The 20769-nt window shown below is 34.5% G+C and overlaps 1 protein-coding gene across 1 annotated transcript in view; it reads left to right on the forward strand.

Annotated features, from left to right (window-relative positions):
* LOC105829412 (plexin domain-containing protein 1) overlaps nt 1-20513 on the forward strand; it is a 29546-nt gene extending 9033 nt beyond the window's left edge. Inside the window, exons 2-8 of the mRNA XM_012668207.3 lie at nt 15789-16297; nt 16417-16758; nt 16979-17171; nt 17693-17902; nt 18307-18693; nt 19008-19144; nt 19331-20513. Coding sequence (XP_012523661.1) covers nt 15789-16297; nt 16417-16758; nt 16979-17171; nt 17693-17902; nt 18307-18693; nt 19008-19144; nt 19331-19399 — 1847 coding nt within the window. The 3' untranslated portion in view covers nt 19400-20513. The remainder of the gene's footprint in view (nt 1-15788; nt 16298-16416; nt 16759-16978; nt 17172-17692; nt 17903-18306; nt 18694-19007; nt 19145-19330) is intronic.
* Nucleotides 20514-20769: the final 256 nt, after the last annotated feature.

Below are 20769 nucleotides of genomic sequence, written 5' to 3' on the forward strand. Positions count from 1 at the left end.
ATCGTATTTATGTTAAAACATTGTGACGAATTCATGCCTGTATCTATCGTGAAACATTTTAAGCCGTACTTAAAACAATAACATGTCGCGTTCACGGCGAGATATAATAATATCATTCTTGCATTAAAATTTTATAGCGGTATTACTTTTTAATTAAAAATTATATTTTTTGTGTTCTACAATCATTTTACATTGTATATTTGTACTTTTAATCGCTGTTTTCAATTTTATAGTAACAGTTTTGTGTAAGATATTTTGTGACACTTCAATGGAATCTCTCAAGAAGACGCAACGCGATGCTCACTCGATCATGTAGCGTACAATAAACGATATAGCAAGTTACGAAGGGGTCAACAAATAATCTGACAGCTTCCTCGTTAATTATTACATTGACATGCTTTTGAGGTCTATAGCGAGGAGAACGATAAGTGGTTCTGGCGCCGCGCGCGACTCGCGAAGTGCATTCCCGTCGCGCACCGCGCGACTCTCGCGATGTGCAATTCTTGTTGGAGTGCCGGCTCCGATATGGACGATTGCTTCAATTCATTCTCGACATTATTAGATTGTGTCCGACCAGACGCGTCGCGCCGTCCGCACCGAGAATAGACCGCGCGTTTATATTGCAGATGCAACTTTAAATTAAGATGGGACATTAATATTCTGATCACGAGAACATTAAATTATCCGGTAGAAAGAAACATAATCGAGATTATGCAACTTGAATTAAATTCAACATTTTTGATAAGTCGATTAGAAGTTTTATAAAGCACATTTTTACTTAATTTCAGTTTTTAACTTTATTTAATAATGTCGAGAATATGAATTAAACCAGTTGTCCATGACTAATTTTTAGGGAGCTTTAAAGTTATTGTCAGATATGGAAATTACTGTCCTTGTGGTAATTAGAGATGTGGATAAATACTGTTTTGTCTGAATAGTTAGATAATTAAGCAATGTATATGCATCAAGTGTATTTCGTGCGACTCTTATCCATAATTTCTAGAATAAAATTTTACTTAAAATAGCCCGACGTACAAATACATGTGTATTCGTTACGTACTAAAAGTAAATTGTCTTACTTATAATGTTCCTTTTAATTAATTTTTATACTCGATTTTATAAGCAAAAAAATTCTAACGCAAGAAGATTTATCTTCGTGAATGAGTCAATTTAAGTATCAAAAAACATTAGCGGGTTGGTATCACCCCTTCAATCTCGTTAATAGTAATAAAAGACCTTTCAATAATTGATCGAATGAAGAATTGCGTACCTTGCAATATATTACTTGCTCGCTTCAAAAGAATGGATAATTTACGGCATGGCTAATTTAAATGAAAAAGCTTTGTCAGCGCAAACAATAAAAGAAAATTTGATTTATTCGCGAGACAAAGATCTTGCTTTGTCGTCAACTTTTAGGTAACATGTATGTCTAAAGACATTTTAAAACGTCTTTTTTAAGTCGCGAGTAATTTAATATAATTTATGCAAAGTTTAGTAAATTTATGCAATTTGCTGCATATTTCTTCTCAGTGTCGCGATTTTAATACCTTTCAGCGAGATAAACATATTTCGAAGAAAAATTGTAATTTTATTCTCGCAATTTTATTCTGCGCACAATCTTGGGCTCACGATGTCGTTATTACCACGTGCCGTTGGTAATCAGTTACGTATACCATGATGCAAAGTAGCTAACATTATCGTTCACATTACGATGTGTTTGCTCGTCGAGCGAATCTTCCTTACAATTCTACTTTCTGTTACTATCTGCTCATTGAGCGAATCTTGCTTACAATTCTCTTGCCTGTTACTATCTACCATAAGTCAAATTAACGAACTTACTCATTTTTGTCATATTTATGTTTCCTGAAAAAAATTACAATTTATGTAAAGTTTTACATTAAAAAATCATGAGTTTATATACAATAGCAATTAATCTTACTGTCATACATCGCAAAAAAGAATAAATGTAGAATCTAGTTAAATGTAAATTGGAATGTGTGTGATATAAGAATCACGTTATAAAAAATAGAAATCCAAATAGAATCAAGTACACTTTATTATGATAATATTATTAGATTATTCAACTGTTATTTTCAATTACAATAATTTGTATTATTGTAGTTGAATATAATTTTATTCAGATATACACGCACAAAAATGTGTTTATCTTTGCGCGTATCTCGAGTTTTTTTGATGTAAATGCAATGGCAAAAGAGTTAAGAAACTTTTAGAAAGAACAATTCTCCGAGATGATTTAAATATTAACTGTTTTATGAACGAAGGAACGTTTTGCGGTCCATTTCTCGGCTTTCACCGTTCTCGCCGTAAACGGAAATTTGCCGTGACTATTAAACTTATTTCTTGCTGGAACGCAGACGCAAGTCTCTGGTTTCCATCGCGTTCGGTATTTCGACGAATTCAGAAGTTCCTCGTGCGAGGATAAATTAGTGGCTGTACGCGCAAATATTTATATGACTGGTATACCACATGCACGTCAGCTAGCTAGCACGCACCGCGCGATCGACGCGGCAACGAATGTGTAACTACTGCCAAGATATAATTAATTTCAGCCGAAGGACCAGGAATGACTAACGGGACGCAATTACAACAGAGTGAGAAAGAAAATTAAAATATTTTCTGTACGCTTTTGCAATCGCGATGTATAAAAGTAAATGTGTGCATCGCGATGATAATTGAGATACTACATGTAAACTTCTCCGGAATTCATTAGAAATCATTAACGACATACGTTTCCGTTGTGTATAAGTGCGCGCATATATTATGTATGTACTATCTTACTTGATGAATTTAAAGACAGAAGTTGATTACAAAGTTGATTAGAAATTTATAATATATGCATATGTGTATTTAACAAAATTAAAAAATTGCAAGCACTTTTTAAATAATCTATTAAAATTAGTTTTAGTCCCGTCATATTATTATTATTATTATTATAAGAATTATGTTATTATGACGTTAGATTGTCGTAACGTAATATAATTTTGCTTCAATATATTTTATCGTATACCTATTTTTCTCATTGAAGCAATTATCCCAATTAGAAATTATTCTTAGGCAAGGGCGATTTCAATGTAGTTTCACGATTAATGTCAGGCACGAGAACGTCATTTGCATTTCTCTCACAATTCCGTTGTTCAATTAATTGGGGCAAATGTACCGTTTACCGACTCTTGACGAAGAAAGAAAGACGTTGTCTCGCCTCCGTGTCAGAACGAATCGTGAGACGTCCGATCCGTATTTTCTATCGTATTCATTAGCGAGTTGTAACGATAAATAGAAAGCTAATTACCGCCGGGAGCGCGATTGCTACATAAAGATTTCGAAAAGGTCTATTAAATACGAATATTATTACTGGACTGATAAAAATTACCGATGACCGCATCGAATCTTATCATATAATTTGGTATTAGACCACTCATCATATATATCATTTTCAGAAATTTTTAATATATTTATTTAATTCGTATGTGGCCTTTAATTTTTATTATATATAATAGATATATAGTTTATACACATATCCACATACAATATATTATTAAAGTTGATTATTTATTAATTTATATCGCACACTCGATTAAACGAATAGAGCAGACAATCATTTTTATGATTGTCATCGCGGTTATGCAATACGTCTGTAAAAAGTGCTTTATCTGCGTCAATCGTGCAACATAAGCGTAAAGGTCGTTATTAATTGCACAATTATTAGTAAGATAATTGTAAGTAATACGTTGCAATTATTTAGGTAGTAATGGTAACACCTGTCAGTCTTCTAATAATCATTAATTTGGCATATGTACGTCACTAGAATACATTTATTACCAATAAATTTATAATATTTCAACTTATCGTGTTGTTCTCTAACAGATTCCCAATTGCGATTGAGGATTATTTAATCTAATGATAAGAATATCGATAACACATATTTATTTTTAACGTTCAATGCTTTTCACAGCAAAGTAGGCTGAAATATCGTTCAAAACGTTCTGTCAAATCTGTCTGTTTATATAACGTAATAAATAGTTTATAATTAAAATTTTGTTTATTGCCCTCGTATTTTGTTAGATTTCGAAGTTGTTGCGTCAAGTTGCAGACAATAGTCAGTGCCAAAGTTCAGCGTTGCGTTTAACGTTACCTCGCAATTCGCGTTTATATCTATCAGCACTATCTATTTAGTCGATATGAACGCGATAATAAATTTCGCGCACGCTAACGAACCCGATTGCACCTCGGAAAAGTCATCAGAGCGTGTCGCTGACGTATCGCGCGAATATTTCTTCGTCGACGACGAAGGAAACCACCGCCGATAGGTGTGCCAAGCTTGAAAAGTCGCCTGCCATTTCCTTCGCGACTACGCGGTCACGTCCTTGCGTTTACGTAAGCATCGCGCGACTGACGTAAAATCATCGTCTCGTTCCTCGCGGCGTGAAAAAATTGTCTTTTCTTTGACAGAAACATCTTCGTTAGGACCATTTTTCAATCCTCGAGACATCAAGTTCGGAATGTGCCACGCATAAAATGTGTAATTATAGAGAAAGTAAAATTTTAGTCAATTTATTCGTAAATTAAAAATATATTGCGCTCTTTTATAATAAAACCATAAAATTAGCTAGAATTCAAAAATTAAAAATGTATAATATTGTTGTAATTAATTATACTAAATTTTAAAACATTAATATTTGCAGATTAAAAAAGTATTATTATGATAAAGGATATAAATCATAAGAAACATAAATATAAAAAAAAGAGAAAAAGAGAGAAAAAATATGATAAATATTTTTAAAGTTTATTTAAAATTTTTTTTAAGTCAGCTTTAAAGTACCTGTTAATTTACAAAGGCTTAATTTAGCCTATTGCGATTTATTAAAGTCACTTTTAACTCTGGACGTGAAGTTATACATGATGATGTTAAATCTATCTCCAACATGCAATCGTCCGGATCCGTTTGCGTTCTGGTGCAAGGCCAGGAATCCGTGTTCCTTCATGTTTTGTTCTTTTTCTCGAGCCAAAAAGAAGACACATTGGACGAACAATAGTCGCTTTCACCGAAAACCGCGACACTCATGGAACAAGTGGATTTTCAGAGAAACAGAACAGGCGAAAGGTCTTTGGCCCTTGCTGCTGTGCTCCCTTTTCGTACGATTTATATCTTTCTCTCTTTTTCTCCATTCTTGTTCTTTTTCTTACGTTTTTGTTCTTCGAGGGGAGATGGGGTAAAAAACCGATTTTATGACGGTAATGACTAGAGGCAAACGCACTGACGACGATGACGACGACAATAACGCTTGCGTCGCATTTGTGTCATTATGCCGCTCGCTGGCCTGAAAACCCTTTTGGCGTGTCGACGTGTTTAGCATCAAAAAACTCGCGCCGAAACTAACTAAAATCATGCATTACTCCTCGCTAAAAAAATTGATTATAAATTAATTCATATAATTTTGATTAATAAAAGCAGTATTTGTTCGATAATTATTGTATATGTAATCCATTGTCATGTTTTTATAATCGATAATTTTTTCTAATTACAATAAATTGCGGTTGTTCGAAAATGTCCAATATAAAGTGCAGTCAAGTTTCATTAACACATAATCTGCGTATATTATTGTTACAAAGGGCTTATCGCATTCTACGTGCGTAATAGTTAACAGCATTGTAAGTTGTGACACGTTCGTTCTTATTACGGTCGGACCGAAATGCGTGTGCCATTGGCCGATCCATTGACCGTGTCGAGTCGTTTTGATTCTTCTCAACGACTCTTCAATTACGTGTTACCATCGCGGATACGTTTAATATATAGCTCACAATATATAGCTGTAATCAAGCGTGTCAGAAAATCGTCGCATTTCAATTATAATAAAACGAGACCCATTTCTTCCCCGAATTTTTCAAGTGCAAGGCAAAATTCTTATACAAATTACATTAAATAATAATTAGAGGAAAATAATAATTTGTAAAATATATAAAATTATAAAATATGAAAAATACGAAAAAGATAGCATTACAGAGAACATGATGAGATTAATTTATAATATCTATATTTTTAAAAAATACCTCAAAAATTATTCCGTTTAAATAAATTTCTCATCGTAATATTTGACGAAATGTGCGACATAGCTCGCAAAAACATTTTAATTTTTATTTAATTTTATTTAAAGTTTTAATCTACTTGGATTATAAAGAAATGTTTTAAAAACTCAACTTTTTCTAACTAAATGTCTAAATAAACTTGCCTGTCTAATATGCATAATAAATTGTAACAGAGCATTATATATATTTGCGCTAATAATAGTTAATAGATAATTTAAGTTTGCCTCGAGGAAATGGCCGATTTTCGATTCACCAATGGTTTCAAGATTACCGGTCTGTGGCCACCGATGGATGGCAAAGCATCACGCAAGACAGGAAGAAAAATTCTTTATATCGCGTTTACGTATGCTGTGAAGCATGAACGAGCGATTGTGAGAGTTTCTCACGTGTCACTAAACTGTTGTAATTCCGACGATGACTGCTTATGTAAAACTATGTTCTATTCCATATTGCGTGTAAATAAAAGAAATTATATGACTTTCGCATCGATTTTGCATCTGGAAAGCAATTACACAATTTTACGTTTTGTTAAACTAAACTTTTTCAACTAAAATTATATGTATCTAAAGACTTAATTAAAAGAATTTTAAAAGTGGATTTTTCACCAAATAAGATATTTTTGACGATACATAAATTTGGTACGATGACTTTGCAAGTCAATAGAGAATACTTGAACTAGAAATATGTCGTAAAAGATATTTGCTGCGTCGTGTTTTTCCTCAATAATATTGACGATACTAGGAACTGAGATGAGATCTTTCCTCAATCATCGTTCAATGCAGAGCAACCAATTGCAGAACTTCTCGAGACTTTAAAGACAGAAAAAAAGAAAATAGGAATGGTAATATCTCACGGCGATACTGTTACATTGTATATACGGTTTAATGATTCCTCTTATCGATACGATTCGAAACGACGGATACAATTTAATTGCAAAACTTCGATATTACGAGATATTGAAAAAGAAAAAAGGAGGGAGAGAAAATAAAAATTCATATTTCCATTTGAAAAATGAGGAAATTTTTCAGCAGCAATCTCCTTTTATACCGTAAATTTATTCCCTAACAGATTTAAAAATAGAATGGTCTTATTGTAAAATAGAATGGTCTTATTCGTAAAAATTTCCACTGAAACAGGTAGCGTTTCACATAGCATTTTAAATAAACCATTGTATATTATATTTTACTTTAATAAATTAATTTAAAAAACAGAAAAATATGTGTATATTATAATAGAATTAATTTTTTAATATAATTTTAAAATTAAATTTGTATGAAAATTAGATCTAAAAAATATCAGTTAATTTACTATTTTGAAGTTTTATTATTTTAATATTTTTGTTAAAAAATTATTCAAAAGTCTGACGACAGTTTAGCGACTGGCGCAATAATTCTAAAAAGATTATAGACAGTCAAAAGTAAGATAATTAAAAACGACATGAAATAAGAGAGTATATTAATATAGGTCAAAATTTAGTTATTATATTCTTCCGGATACACTTCCAGATGATAAAGTTTACGCAACTTCTTATCCGTATCACCAACATAACTACTAGCGTATAAAAATAGCATAGACGCCGTTATGAGTTGTGATTACGTGTTCCGGATACATTTACAAAATTATTAACAGTTGTATTTTCATTACACGTATGTAAAGATCACAGAAATTGTGAAATAAAAATAAAATAATTAAAATATGACGCGTACATAGATGAGTAAAATTATATTTATGACAATTAGTTCAATCCAGATTGAATTAAGATATTTAAAAGAAAAGTTTCATTTTAAATAATTTTTTCAAATAATATTTTGTATTAAGTAAAAAACCTAAAATTCTTCGAGAAAGGGATTAAAAAGTTTTTCTCCAGACGGAAAAATGTGATTTTATTTGTCAAATGTGTGACAAATTTAATCTTTCACAATTTAACTTTTTTATCCCATCTAGATCTCCATCGTTTGATAAAACTAATGTTATATTGTTATCTGAATATTGATAATAAATACAATAATTTTAGTTTTAACATAATAAAGGATATATTGTATTTCAATTCAATAATTCAAAACCATAATTCAATACCCGTTATTTTGGCGAAGCAAGAATTGAAATTCCAAATTGGTCAAACTGGCCGTTAAGTGTAAGGAATCTGGGACACCCCGTATATTCTTATTGCGTCTAGAAACTGCGACGTAACTTAAAATAACTCGTGCATTTTCTCGCGTTGCGAATCGCCGATGCCAGAACGGGTTCTGGCTGAGCTATTTTTATGGGGTTTCTCCTATGATACGGGGGACAATCATGAGTCACATTTTAAAAACTGGTTTCTTTGATTACATTTTACAACTCTGGCGAGACAGTCGTGTTCCATCATCAATTGCGAAGAGTGTTGAGTTATAAACTTTAATGTAAATAATTTTAATTTATTTATACTAAAATTTCTTTTACACTTCCCTCAAGTTCTTCGTGATTTAATATTAACGTTTACCGACAAAAACAAATATTTAAAAAGAGTGAAAAATTTATTTCAATGTATAATCTATCAATATTTGATCCATGATAAAAAATTCATGGCACTAATATTATAAGAGAATAACAACGTATATATTTATTACTAATATTTATCTATACGAGCATGACACTAAATATAAATATAATTAAGTGTTTGATAAAAATATGATAAAAGTAAGATTATGAGAAGTATGATTCTCGCGATAATATTATTCTCTCGGTAGGTTTTCTTAAAATTATTCTTGCACACGAGTGTTTTCTGCCCGTGCAGCGAGTATTTTCTGCTCGTAGAAGGCGACGTCTGGAAGTCCAGACGTCTTGTTTGGGTTCTCAATCGAGTCGTTGATATGCTTCGTCTTCTGTGTGTTAACACTGCCTTCGTGATCATCATAATATATGCGCGTTCGCTCGTATTTGGCATTGGCGAAAGCAAATGGCGTCAGATGACGCATTCTGCGGTCGACTGGTACTTCGTTTCATCTTTGTACCATCTTCCAACGTCCTTCTACCCGTTAGAATATCCAGAACTTTGGACGTTATGTTTATATTGTAACCGTGGATCTTATCATTTTATACTTAGATTAAAATCATGATTTCAATAAGTGGAATCGCGTTATTATCTTCGATAACAAGACATAGATGTATGTTATCTTCTTCATCGTCATGTTAATATGAATCGAATAGATAAATAAGATCAGAACGGAATAACATAGATTATTTTTTATTCTCGTACCTTGAATACGTTTACTTACAAGTACATGTGTAATTGAAGAATATTTTTAATTTCAAACCACTTTCATGTTACAAGTATCATTCTTTTTTTAAATTAGCAAAATTTTAATTTTGAAAGATTTCTCGATGTACACATACGAATCTCTTAATTCAGATTTTATTTTTAAGATCGCGCAAAAAGTATTGACTTTTTGACACGTTTCCATCTTCAAAATATTGCCGTTAAATTATTTTTTCGAATTTTCTGTTTTAATTTTATGAATTTAAGCGCATCCAAATTAATCATGCCGACGTCACAATTCGCGCCCTCTTCAGCGTAATAGCATTCTCTCCTTTTCAGCCACTTGACTCGTTATCAGCTATCAGGCTCTAAAGTCAACCTGCATCTGCTTGTTTGTCGAAAGAGAGAAAAAGAAAAAGACGTGTTATCTTGAGCAAGCACCCATAAATGCGCATACCATTTGCATACTCGGTCTTTTTTACATTCTTTTTATCTAACTTTCCACCATGAGAGTGGTCACTTTATCTAGGACAACGGTCGAGCACTTTTCTTGAGTTGAATCGCCATCATTATTTGCCTTTTCGGGTTTGCCTCGCGAAAGCGGTATAGTAAAATAGTCTTATATAGATATAAATATAGATTGAATTAAATATCGCTATATATTAAATTACATTAGATATTGCAAAATACAAAATTATTAAACTTCTACCATTATATTATTATAAACTAAAAGAGCCTAATATATTAGGCTCTTTTTAACAATGAATTTATAATAATAAAGTTTCTTTACTAATTATAATAATATAAATCGTGAGAAATCTAAGTAATTTTTTTGAAAGAATAAAGACTAAACAATAAAATTCTGAGGAGATAAAAGATAGCAAAAGACTAAACATTACGAGACGCGTAGACAAACCAATCGTCATAGCCATAATTGGCGATTATTTATACAAGATGGAATCATTAAGAGCTATCGGTCCTACTCTTGTCTGTTATATCGTTAGTACGCGGTCCTACGTAAACTGTGCTGGCATGATTGATGAAATTTATCTCGGATACAGTTTATCCAGCGACAGGTTGTCCATTATCTGCAAGAATTGTCTCTCCAGCTTTATCATCTTGATGAATTGTTCTACAGCGGTGGCTTATCATGCCTCATTTCATTCATCTTGATAAACATTTGATATGAAATGTTATATAAATCATATAATCTTGGATGTTAATGGAAGCTGCAGTAAATTTGAAAAATAGAAGAGAACAGAGAAATAATATTAAATATATAAATTGTCTAAAATATTTTATCAACATCCGTGATGCAATTTGCACTGACCAATCCTAAATCCTTTTCCAGTATTTTTACATCAAAAAAACGTGACCGGAAAGATTAGGAAACATTTTGACTACTTGCGCGCTTTCATCTCTCACAGCGCTTCTCGTTATCTGACTTTTGAACTGTAAATCTTTTTGCAGCAAACTATAATATGATGCAATTCATTCTTGGAGTCATTGATGAAAATGCTGCTTTGTTATAAATTTCATAAAAATATTTTATTGTCGATATTGATTCAAGAATTTTCGAATTTTTCTGTTCATTGCTTTGCGCAACCTAATTTTTTTCCCAGAGATTCTCGCGAATTTTGTTGGCATTTCATGTATTTCGTTCAGAAAGGAAGGAAGGAATATTCTCGGATGTGGATAGCTCGATGACAGCGTGCGTAACATTGACATTGATTATCGAGTCGTTTCCGTTCTGATATCGCGGATCGCAGCAAAATGTGAAAGGAAGCGGAAAAAGCATGATCATAATAGAATTAATGGGTGCGCCCTATTATCAAACGTACATGGAAAACCTTTCACGCACATCCTATTACCTGCTCAGTAAATAAAGTATGCCATGAGAAATGATTGATGCAAGTAATGTAGGTTCGCAGTGTTTTCATGGCATCATACTATCATAATATTATGATTGCATGATCTATGCCAGTTCTATTAATTTTTTTTCATGTAGAAACTCTTGAAATATGTGGTGTATGTGAGCGCGCGCGCGTGTGTGTGTGTGTATTTTAATATAAATTATTATGATTCGCAGAATTAAGTATAACAGAAAAACTCGTGTCTTCTGTTTTTTTTTAAAGAAAAGAACCGTAAAAAAACTTATGTAATATAGTTCCTTTTGCGTATCAACTATGTTTATTAAAATTGATAAGCTTCATAAATATTCAATAACTTATTCGTGACATTAAAGATTAATCGTCGCGAATATATCCAAGAACTCTACTCGTCGCCGATCGTGCGACATAAGTAAATCTCCTTAAAAAGATTTAGAACGAGGACATGGGTACGTGTGCTCACGAAATTGCGAACGGACTCTTCGAAAGAAGAGTGCTATTTTTGTCACACTCTGTTCATCTGTTTAATCTAATGAAAGCCACATTCTATATTCAGCGGTTCGTTCAATTTGCAATTCATTAAAACCTTGTTAAGAGCATCGTGGGAAAAAACTGGTCATCATTTTACGACACATATTATGTTTATTTTTCGAATTATTAATTAAGTTAAAGGAATTCCCCCAAAACTGCTTAAAAATTCCTTTCTCCGTAAAAAATTCTGTTTCTACAGAAGTAAATCCTCTTTTAATCCAAGTTTTTTATTTTTCTTTTAATTGCAATATTTTGTAATTCATATTTTTCTGTTTCACTTAAAAACGTGACAAACAAATGTCTTTGTAATCAATTCAATGCAGCGGCACGTATATATATAAGTGCTTTTATATGATAATTAGTATAATCGAGTTAGTGATGGCAGAGACCAGTGAGTAAATATGATACTGTGTTATTTCCCGGCGATAAAAGTAATTACGATCGTTTTTCACTCCTTACATAGACATTTATCGTTGGTACATAATTGCCGCACAATTTTGCTTCAAATTGATAAAAAAATATTTTTAAATAGATAGATATTGTGAAATATGGAACAGTCTCGAAGAAAAATATTTGCCTGTCGGTTTCTCACTTCCTTTTCTCCATTGTTAGATTCATCTCTGTTTCTTCGTTCATATTGCTAACAATTTCGTCATCTAATCTTGGTCGCTCATTTAAGACGTCAAAATTCATAATGTGGGAGCAACTTTTTATTTGCCTCGTCTAAAAATATGTCGCGCGTACATACATGTGGAGATGTCGAGACTCGAGACGCTGCTGAGGCGTCCGTTACCTTGCCGATACGCATTTCAATCAGCAACGGATAAACATACGTGAAGTTAGTAATATCTCATATACGTCAAATGTCTAATGAGTATTATGTAGATATTGATTGCGCGTATGTCGTGTGAGATACGCCGTACCATCGACATAAAGCATGGACTGCGCAATGGCAGAGAAAACATGTCCGACCAAAAGAGGGAGATAGCAACTGGTCCGGGTCAAGCACTGTCTCTGTCTAACCAGTAGTATTGTAAGCGTTAGACAAAGAAAGAAATTGACCCAGACCACGTCTCCTCTTTATCTTTCTAATAAGTCTTTGCCGGACACTTTTCAAGGGCTTTTTGCATGGAATGCGCAGTCCATGCTTTATGTCGATGCGTCGTACATTGCACTTTGATACGCACACGCGCGGCAGCATTTCTCATATGAGTATCGCAGAGCTAATTACCCAAGCTGATTAATGTCAAGCGATGAAATTTTACGCGCTTTGAAATTTTATGTTATTCGCTGCAAGTGGAAAACATTCTTGTCTGATCGTTCGCTGCGATATACGAAATTATTCTTCAAGTCTCACATCGCTGAGAATGCGTAATTGAACTCCTCATCGACATTCACTGATAATGACGTTTTAATTTTAATATTCACTACCGTACGTTTTTGTCCAAGGCTGCGGCGCGTCTTGCGCGTCGTTGATTTTTACGTGGAATATTGCCGGCGCGAAAATGCGGCAGAAACAATTGAATGGAAAACATACTCGCGTGAAACCAACGAGAGATTAGGCGTTGTGAAATAAGACAAATATTTCTGGCGCATGTCGCAACTCGTGGCGTATCTCGCAATTCTCTTCGTGACCCGTAGTCTCTCAATAATTGCAGCAAATAATATTAAAGCAATAACGTGGGAGGTATTAATACGTAAACGTTTCTACGCGCTCGACTGCTTTGCTCCGCTCCTGTTTAATTTAATTTGTTCAGGGGTACCTTTCTACAAGGTTATTATATTCACGCGAAAGTTTTACACGCTGTCTCTGCGTGTCACATCTACATTATTGATATCACTCCAGAATGGACGTTATGAACATTAATCCCGCGAAACATGAAAGTCGGTCGCGCGAGCCTTCATAAATTTACATTACGATTCGAGTATAATGTATCAGAGATAGCGATTATACAATTAGGGTAATTAGGGCTACTTCGCGAATACGTCGGCTGTTGATTGCATCGTATATTAAGCGTGAAAAATGCCGCGAAAACTCGATCTGGCTTAGTGATTCGCGTAGATAAAACATCGTACACGTGCCAATCTTGCTCGATTTGGGATCGAGGAAATTTTTTCACGACGCAGTTTCATATGTCCGATTCATTCACTTTTACGATCTGCGCAATTCAGCGAACCTATTTTACGATTCACCGTCTTGCTAAGAAATTAAATTAATGAAACTCTGTGTCTAAGAGTTGACTCATTCGATGAAAGTTCTTCAAACTCGCTTCGATTGTAATTTTTCGGCAGAGCTATTTTATAAATTGGTACAATCATTTTATTTCTTTTCTATTTATTCGTTATTTTTGTTTCACTAACAAATAAACATTATTATGCAAACTAATATTTAACGTTAATTTCAATTATTAAGATAATACTCTTTCTTGCATGTGTTCGATAATTTTTCACGAAAAAATATTTGAAAGAAAAATTATTCAAAATTTGAGTCACAGTAAATTATGGTACGGTAGAATTAAAACCTCCTGAGAAAAAAATTAGGTATCCAGATATCAGGTAATTTAGAATTATTAAAAAGAGTTTTTGTAATAATGAGGAAAAAAGTTTTTCAAGATAGCAGTTGATTCGTTTTGACTTGCGCTTTCACATTGACGTCAAGCTTGCACGTTCGTTGATTTGTCGGATCATCAATTATTGCTCTATCCGGTCGATCGTGTCGCCTAACTTCCTGTTCCTCTTCGTCAACGATTCTAAACATGTTTTTTTATGGCGCAAAATTCAGTAATCACGATTTATTAATAAATTTATCTATTAAAAAAGCTATTCAATCTTAATCATCATGTTTTGTACTGTGTTTCTTAGACAGAGAGATAGTGGCTTCACAAAAAAATAAGTAAGAAATATGAAATAATTTTTTTTCATATTTTTCATATTCTTTTTTCAAAAAGAAAATGTATAAAAAATGTCATTGTGCGTTATTTTTTATCTGTTTTTGTTTATATAGAACTATCGTTCTAATTGTACCTGTTACTAAACATTATTCATAGCAAATATTGATTTAAAATTAATTATGACATTAATAAAACTAATCCACGAAATAAAGATAATAAAAAAGGGTATCGAGAAAGATACATAAAAAGATAGTTTAGGATTCATATTGCTATTAGTAAACTGTAACTCGAATATGCAGAATTCGTTAGCAAAACATGATTGACAGGATGTGCATGAGTAAATCGAAGATACACACATAATAGTGACTCGAACGAAAGATAACGAAAGACCTGATAACGAATTTAATGTGAATGGGTAAAAAGTTTGTCTCGTGCCACTTTTGCCCCCGAACTGTCCATTAATCGTGCCGCGACTATCGTGAGCGTAGAAATCGAGGTTAATCCGCGCGTTCCATGGCACTGATCTCGGGCACCGGCGATGGGCTTGACGTTGACGCATCGGTTAAATGGACACCCGATCCCCTCGAAGGGAATCACTCTCGGCGAGCCTATGTGAACCGGAGACAAAGCACGCGATGCAACACGATCATGTATGTGTCATAGATTGGTCCTAGTCATCATTCAATAATCAGTCATAGTATCGTAATTGCAACGTGAGCTCAAGGTCTAGTCGAACCGAGTTCTTTCCCTCGCAATAGTTACGGAACGTATCTCTCTTCGCTCGACAGATATGAATGAATGAGATATAAGCTTGCGCTATATTAATTAAGAAAGATAATTATTTCTAAAGTAGATCCATAAAAAGATAAATTAAAGATCTATTCTAAAGTATCTAGTTCTTCTTCGTGATAGCATTAAATTTATTTTTAATAAAGCCTCAAGATTATTTTTGTGAATTCCAAATTAAATTTCTTAATATGTTTAAAAAAATTTCTATCTTTCTTCAAGAGATGAGAAAAGATTAAAATTAAAATAGTAACGTTTATACATTCTACTAATAGAAAATATTTCTTTTTAATATTTTTCAACATTTTGACGCTACAACTAGAGAATATGCTTTCTCCTCTATTCCAGATCACTCTTACTATAGTTACGCCGGATGGAAAGGCAAGTCGTCGTTCGATCATCAATTTTCGAATATCAGACTGATCAACGGCGAGAATGTAGAGAGGATACGCCGGGCGACGTCTGACAAAGTGATGGTGACTGAGCAAAAAGAAGAGCCATCTAAAAATCAATCATCGGTGCAGCCGTTACCACAACAGCAACCGCAGCAGCAATCGCAATCGCAATCGCAACAATCGCAATCACAGCAACCACAGCAGCAATTGCAACCGCAACAATCGCCATCGCAGCAACCACAGCAGCAGCAGCAGCAGCAGCAGCAGCAGCAGCAACAACAAGCATCACCAACACAACCAGCGACATCAAACACGACCAATGCATCCGCCGATGTAACGTATTCCACAGCTTACTCGACTAGCGAAACCACCTCGACTGTCCGGCCACCTGATTCTATTTCCAGCGCCAAGCCGGATTTTAAGAAGAAGGCATCACAGGCAGCAAATCCCGCGACTAACACGGTAGGTAATCAGTGGTGGAAAGTTTATCGAGCTTTTTCTATTTGAATTCATGTGTGAAACTTTCCAACTGTCAATCGCGTAGACTGTTTAACAATTCTGTATTTATTTGAAATCCGCAGGAGACTGTACACGTTTGGGCAAATCAAACACTATCGAATCGCAATAGCACCGCCGATGTCGGCAAAGAGCACGAGCCGGAACAGTCGACGGCGAAGGACGCGGTAGAGGATGCTATGAAATCCGACGACATTGGCGATATCTCCATCAGTAAATTTTCTGACGTGACCAACACTACGCTCACGCAGAATAACATCACCAAGACGGTTTACGATCATCATCAGTATTACAACAGTACTTTTATCGTCGACGCCGATATCTGTAAAAAATATTGGGTCGACATGGATAATCACCCGGATCTTAGGGTCAATCATTTGCTCAGCCAGAGTCATCGACGCGCCGCGGTAAGACTCGCTTGTGATTAATTTTATATTATATTGATTGTTGTGAGAAATTAAAAATAATACAGAAAGTACCGATTACGTATTGATATTTTTCAATTTTATATAATAATTAAAAGAAAAAGAAACGATTAGTATACAATTAATTAGAGTTTATACATAAGAAATGCAAGCTCGGTTAATCTCGCTTCAGAACTGAACTGCGATTTCTATACTGTTGCAGACCGTCAAACTAAAGTTTGATTTCCCGTTCTACGGCTATAATGTGCGCAATATCACTATCGCTACCGGCGGTTTTCTATACACTGGCGACTACGTGCACAGTTGGCTGGCCGCCACTCAGTACATTGCACCACTCATGGCGAATTTCGATACTCGCCTGTCAAACGCCAGCTACGTCAAGTATGCTGACAATGGTGAGTCATCGGAATCTCAAACGAATGACATTTTCGTGCCACCTGAAGGACGTTCGCTCTTATACTTTTCTCCGAACGAAAGCCAATTATTGCCAATTACAATCGAGTCATTTGAGAGATCCTTCGCGTGTTTGCTGTGATAAGTATATATTTTAAATAACTTGCGCCTTTAAAATTTAAAGAAATCCTATTACAATGAGCGAGTTTTCCTAGAGATTTTCGTAAGCTTTTCAAAAAGACTTCGGTAGAAGTCTCGAATCCTAAGCTGATTTTCTAAATCCTTTCTCCTCACCGGGCTAATCGTGCTGCAAAATCATTCGCGTCAATAGTTAATCAGCAGCCTCCATAGAGGACAGAGAGCGAGAGAGGAAGAATAAATCGGCGCGACGATTTGCCGATCGTAATTACACGCCTTGTCAAACAACTGGTGGCAAAGAAACACGGTGCGAAAAAACGTAGTCGGAGTCGTACGCGGATCGCAGCGCGAGATTATTATATCTCCCTTTTGATTTGTATAACAGGTACGGCGTTTACGGTCGAATGGGAAAAGGTGGTGCTGCAAGACAGGCCAAAAGCCGGCGCGTTCACTTTCCAGGTGACCTTGCATCAGAACGGAGACATCGTATTTGTCTACTCAGTGATACCACTTCTGGTCGAGAAAATCGCGGACACGATGCATCCCGTCAAGGTCGGCCTCAGCGACGCCTACATCATGGACCGAACCGTGTTCTGTGAGTATTCACTCGTTTATTATCTAATTTACCCATTTGTCCATTGGACGATTGCGTAACTATCGCAGGATAATATCTGCGTCATCATCGGACATAAAAAAAACCGTGTACACGACTAGACAAGTGTTAACCGGACTCAGTTTTGTTCGACTCTGATAACGTCTTATAAACTATTGGAAATTATATATGAAGTAGCGTAACGTCGCTATGACTATGGTGACAGATTGCATGATCTTTACTATTTTCGTAGTAAAAACTACGAAACTTAAAATCTAGATATAAATTCACGAAATTATAATTTAAACAGACATATCGAGAATTATGTTTATTGTTTCGTTACAAGTTTAATTATGCTTAAAAATCTAAAGATACCTCGAAAACTCAATTCATTGATCTCTTTGCAGTCGTACGCCGGAAAACCATCTACGAGTACCACCGTGTCAACTTCAATCGGCAGGACATAATGAACTGTACAGTAATCTACCTGAAAGCATTGCCCACGTGCCTCAATTTCGACAATTGCCGGGATTGCCTGACAAAGGTACCCGATTTCGACTGCAAGTGGTGTCCGGAGCTGAACAAATGCAGCACCGGCACGTCCCGACAACGGCAAGAATGGTTATTAAAGAATTGTGAAATGCGTAACATCAAAGAAGTGGATAATTGTCCGTCGCAAATCTATAAAGCTGAGCAGTATGATCATGATGGCCACGTGCATCCAGAGCAGTCAATCGCCACCAATGAAATGGGCGCGAAGCAAGAGTCTAGCAGCAGTTCGTTAGAAAGTTCAGGTACATTCTTATTGTTCATTGCCATATTAAAACATTATTAAATAAATTGAAAACTTTTATATGTATTATATATAAGTAGATAGATTAATAGATTCCTGATGTAAGATTAAATTTTATACAAAAGCTACAATTTGTTAAGATAATCTTAGATCCGGTTAAAATTAATATCCGTGCGATTTTTTAGCTCTAAGCTTGTTTGATCATTCATTAAAATAATCGTGTATCGTTTGCTCTAATAATCTTTCTTTTTTCGTAAAACCCGAGATAAATCGCAACTGGATTTGTTGCATTAATTTATTCTGTTTATTTTTTAGCTTCAGAGAGAGTGAATATGAGTGTTTCGGGAATAATTGGCATTCTCACCGTCATTGCTTTTGTGGTGGGCTTCGCGGGTTGGGGTGTGTATGCTTATCGCAACCCTCACACCCCGTCGGGGCAAATGCTGATCAGGGTAAGATGAGTTCCCTTTAAATTATATCATTAAATTATAGCAGTACTGTAAACAATTCGATAATTTTTTATTCTTTTCCGTTTATTATTATTTTTTCAATTACCCTCGCTTGCATTAATTTTATAACTGATTAAAATGTTATAATAATTTTGCATTTGATTTAATCTATCAAAATTAACTTTTTAGTATCGCCCAAGCCAATGGAGCTGGCGAAGAGGCGAAGCCCGTTATACTGCCGCGACTATTCATATGTGATGAGCTGTCCGGCGAAGATCCAGTCACGATCCATGCGAAACTATCAAGTAAATTTCCTAATTGTAGCCGGACATGTCAAGTAAGTCTGCGAGAGCAAAATGTATCGCAGAATATCTACTTACGACTAGTTGCTCGTCGGGTTTGCATTCAATCGCGTCAATATGAAATAATCGTTTTTCTAATCCGACAAATTCCAGGCGGAAACCAATTAATTAACAAGCAACAAAAGAATATCTATTTAGTCTTCTTCATAGATTTGACCATATGTTTAGAAAATATATCACAATATTTTAATTATTTAATTGTATACAAAGATATATACATTTATATACGAAATCTATCGTATATATGATAGTATATTTTGATGATATAAAAAGAAATTGCGCAGATAAAAAAAATTAGAGTTAAGAAAAAAAATATTTTGTTAAAAATTAAAAATTTTCTATTTACTTAAGACGAATTTGCGAACAATCGCTATCGATTCAGTGTAACATACATACATATATATAAATTGACTCTGATCAATGAAAAGATTGCTTCGTGCAATTGTATTGAATGCGAGAGATTTTCAAAACATTGTGAATTGTATCAACAATAGTATCTCGAAAGCAACAATTAGTATACAATTTCACTTAGTTTATTTAGCTATCAAACGGATGTAGAATCATCAGCATCCTTATGTAAATTATGCTTACTCGTGAATAGATGTGATGTTCAATTAACACAAGATCCTTTTGCGCATGCCAGTGACGTTAGAAATCATACTCGGCGAAATGACCGGTATTTAAACTGTGCTTTGAATCGATCAATGACACAGATTGCGGAAACAAGGGCCGGTGTCGTTCCGACGGACCTTTGAAGAAGATGCGTTCACGACTTTTCGTGATATCGAAAGAAGACGATCGTATATCGAATATCGAAACAAGGACGACGATCAGGAACGTCAAGCATTTATGTGATTCTTAGCAGCACGTGGTATACATACCTTGTTATTGTTTAAGAATTCGTTTTTTTTTGTCGTTAGGCAAATTGCAATAATTGTTTTATATATACGTAATATTTACAGCGAAAAGAGAGTGAATTTTAAGGAAGAAAAAGAAAAAAGGAATTGACAGAAAATCGAATAGTTCCGATAGCGTAGTGAAGTTCGATGGGTTCAGCTACAGTTCGGTGGACTCTTCGAGCAGTCGACAAAGAGAGAAAGGAATACTTTTAAATTATTTATAATTCAGCTTACATCGAATGAAAATGTGTCTTAGAATCACTTGCATTGCCGTCGTCACATTCCAAAGCATATTTTCTTGGAAATAAACTGCAGAGCCATGCACGAACTGTAGTTTATCATCCCAATTTATCATCACATAAAACAC

Source organism: Monomorium pharaonis, chromosome 11 (genome assembly GCF_013373865.1).
Source record: "Monomorium pharaonis isolate MP-MQ-018 chromosome 11, ASM1337386v2, whole genome shotgun sequence".
Classification (NCBI taxonomy): Eukaryota; Metazoa; Arthropoda; class Insecta; order Hymenoptera; family Formicidae; genus Monomorium; species Monomorium pharaonis.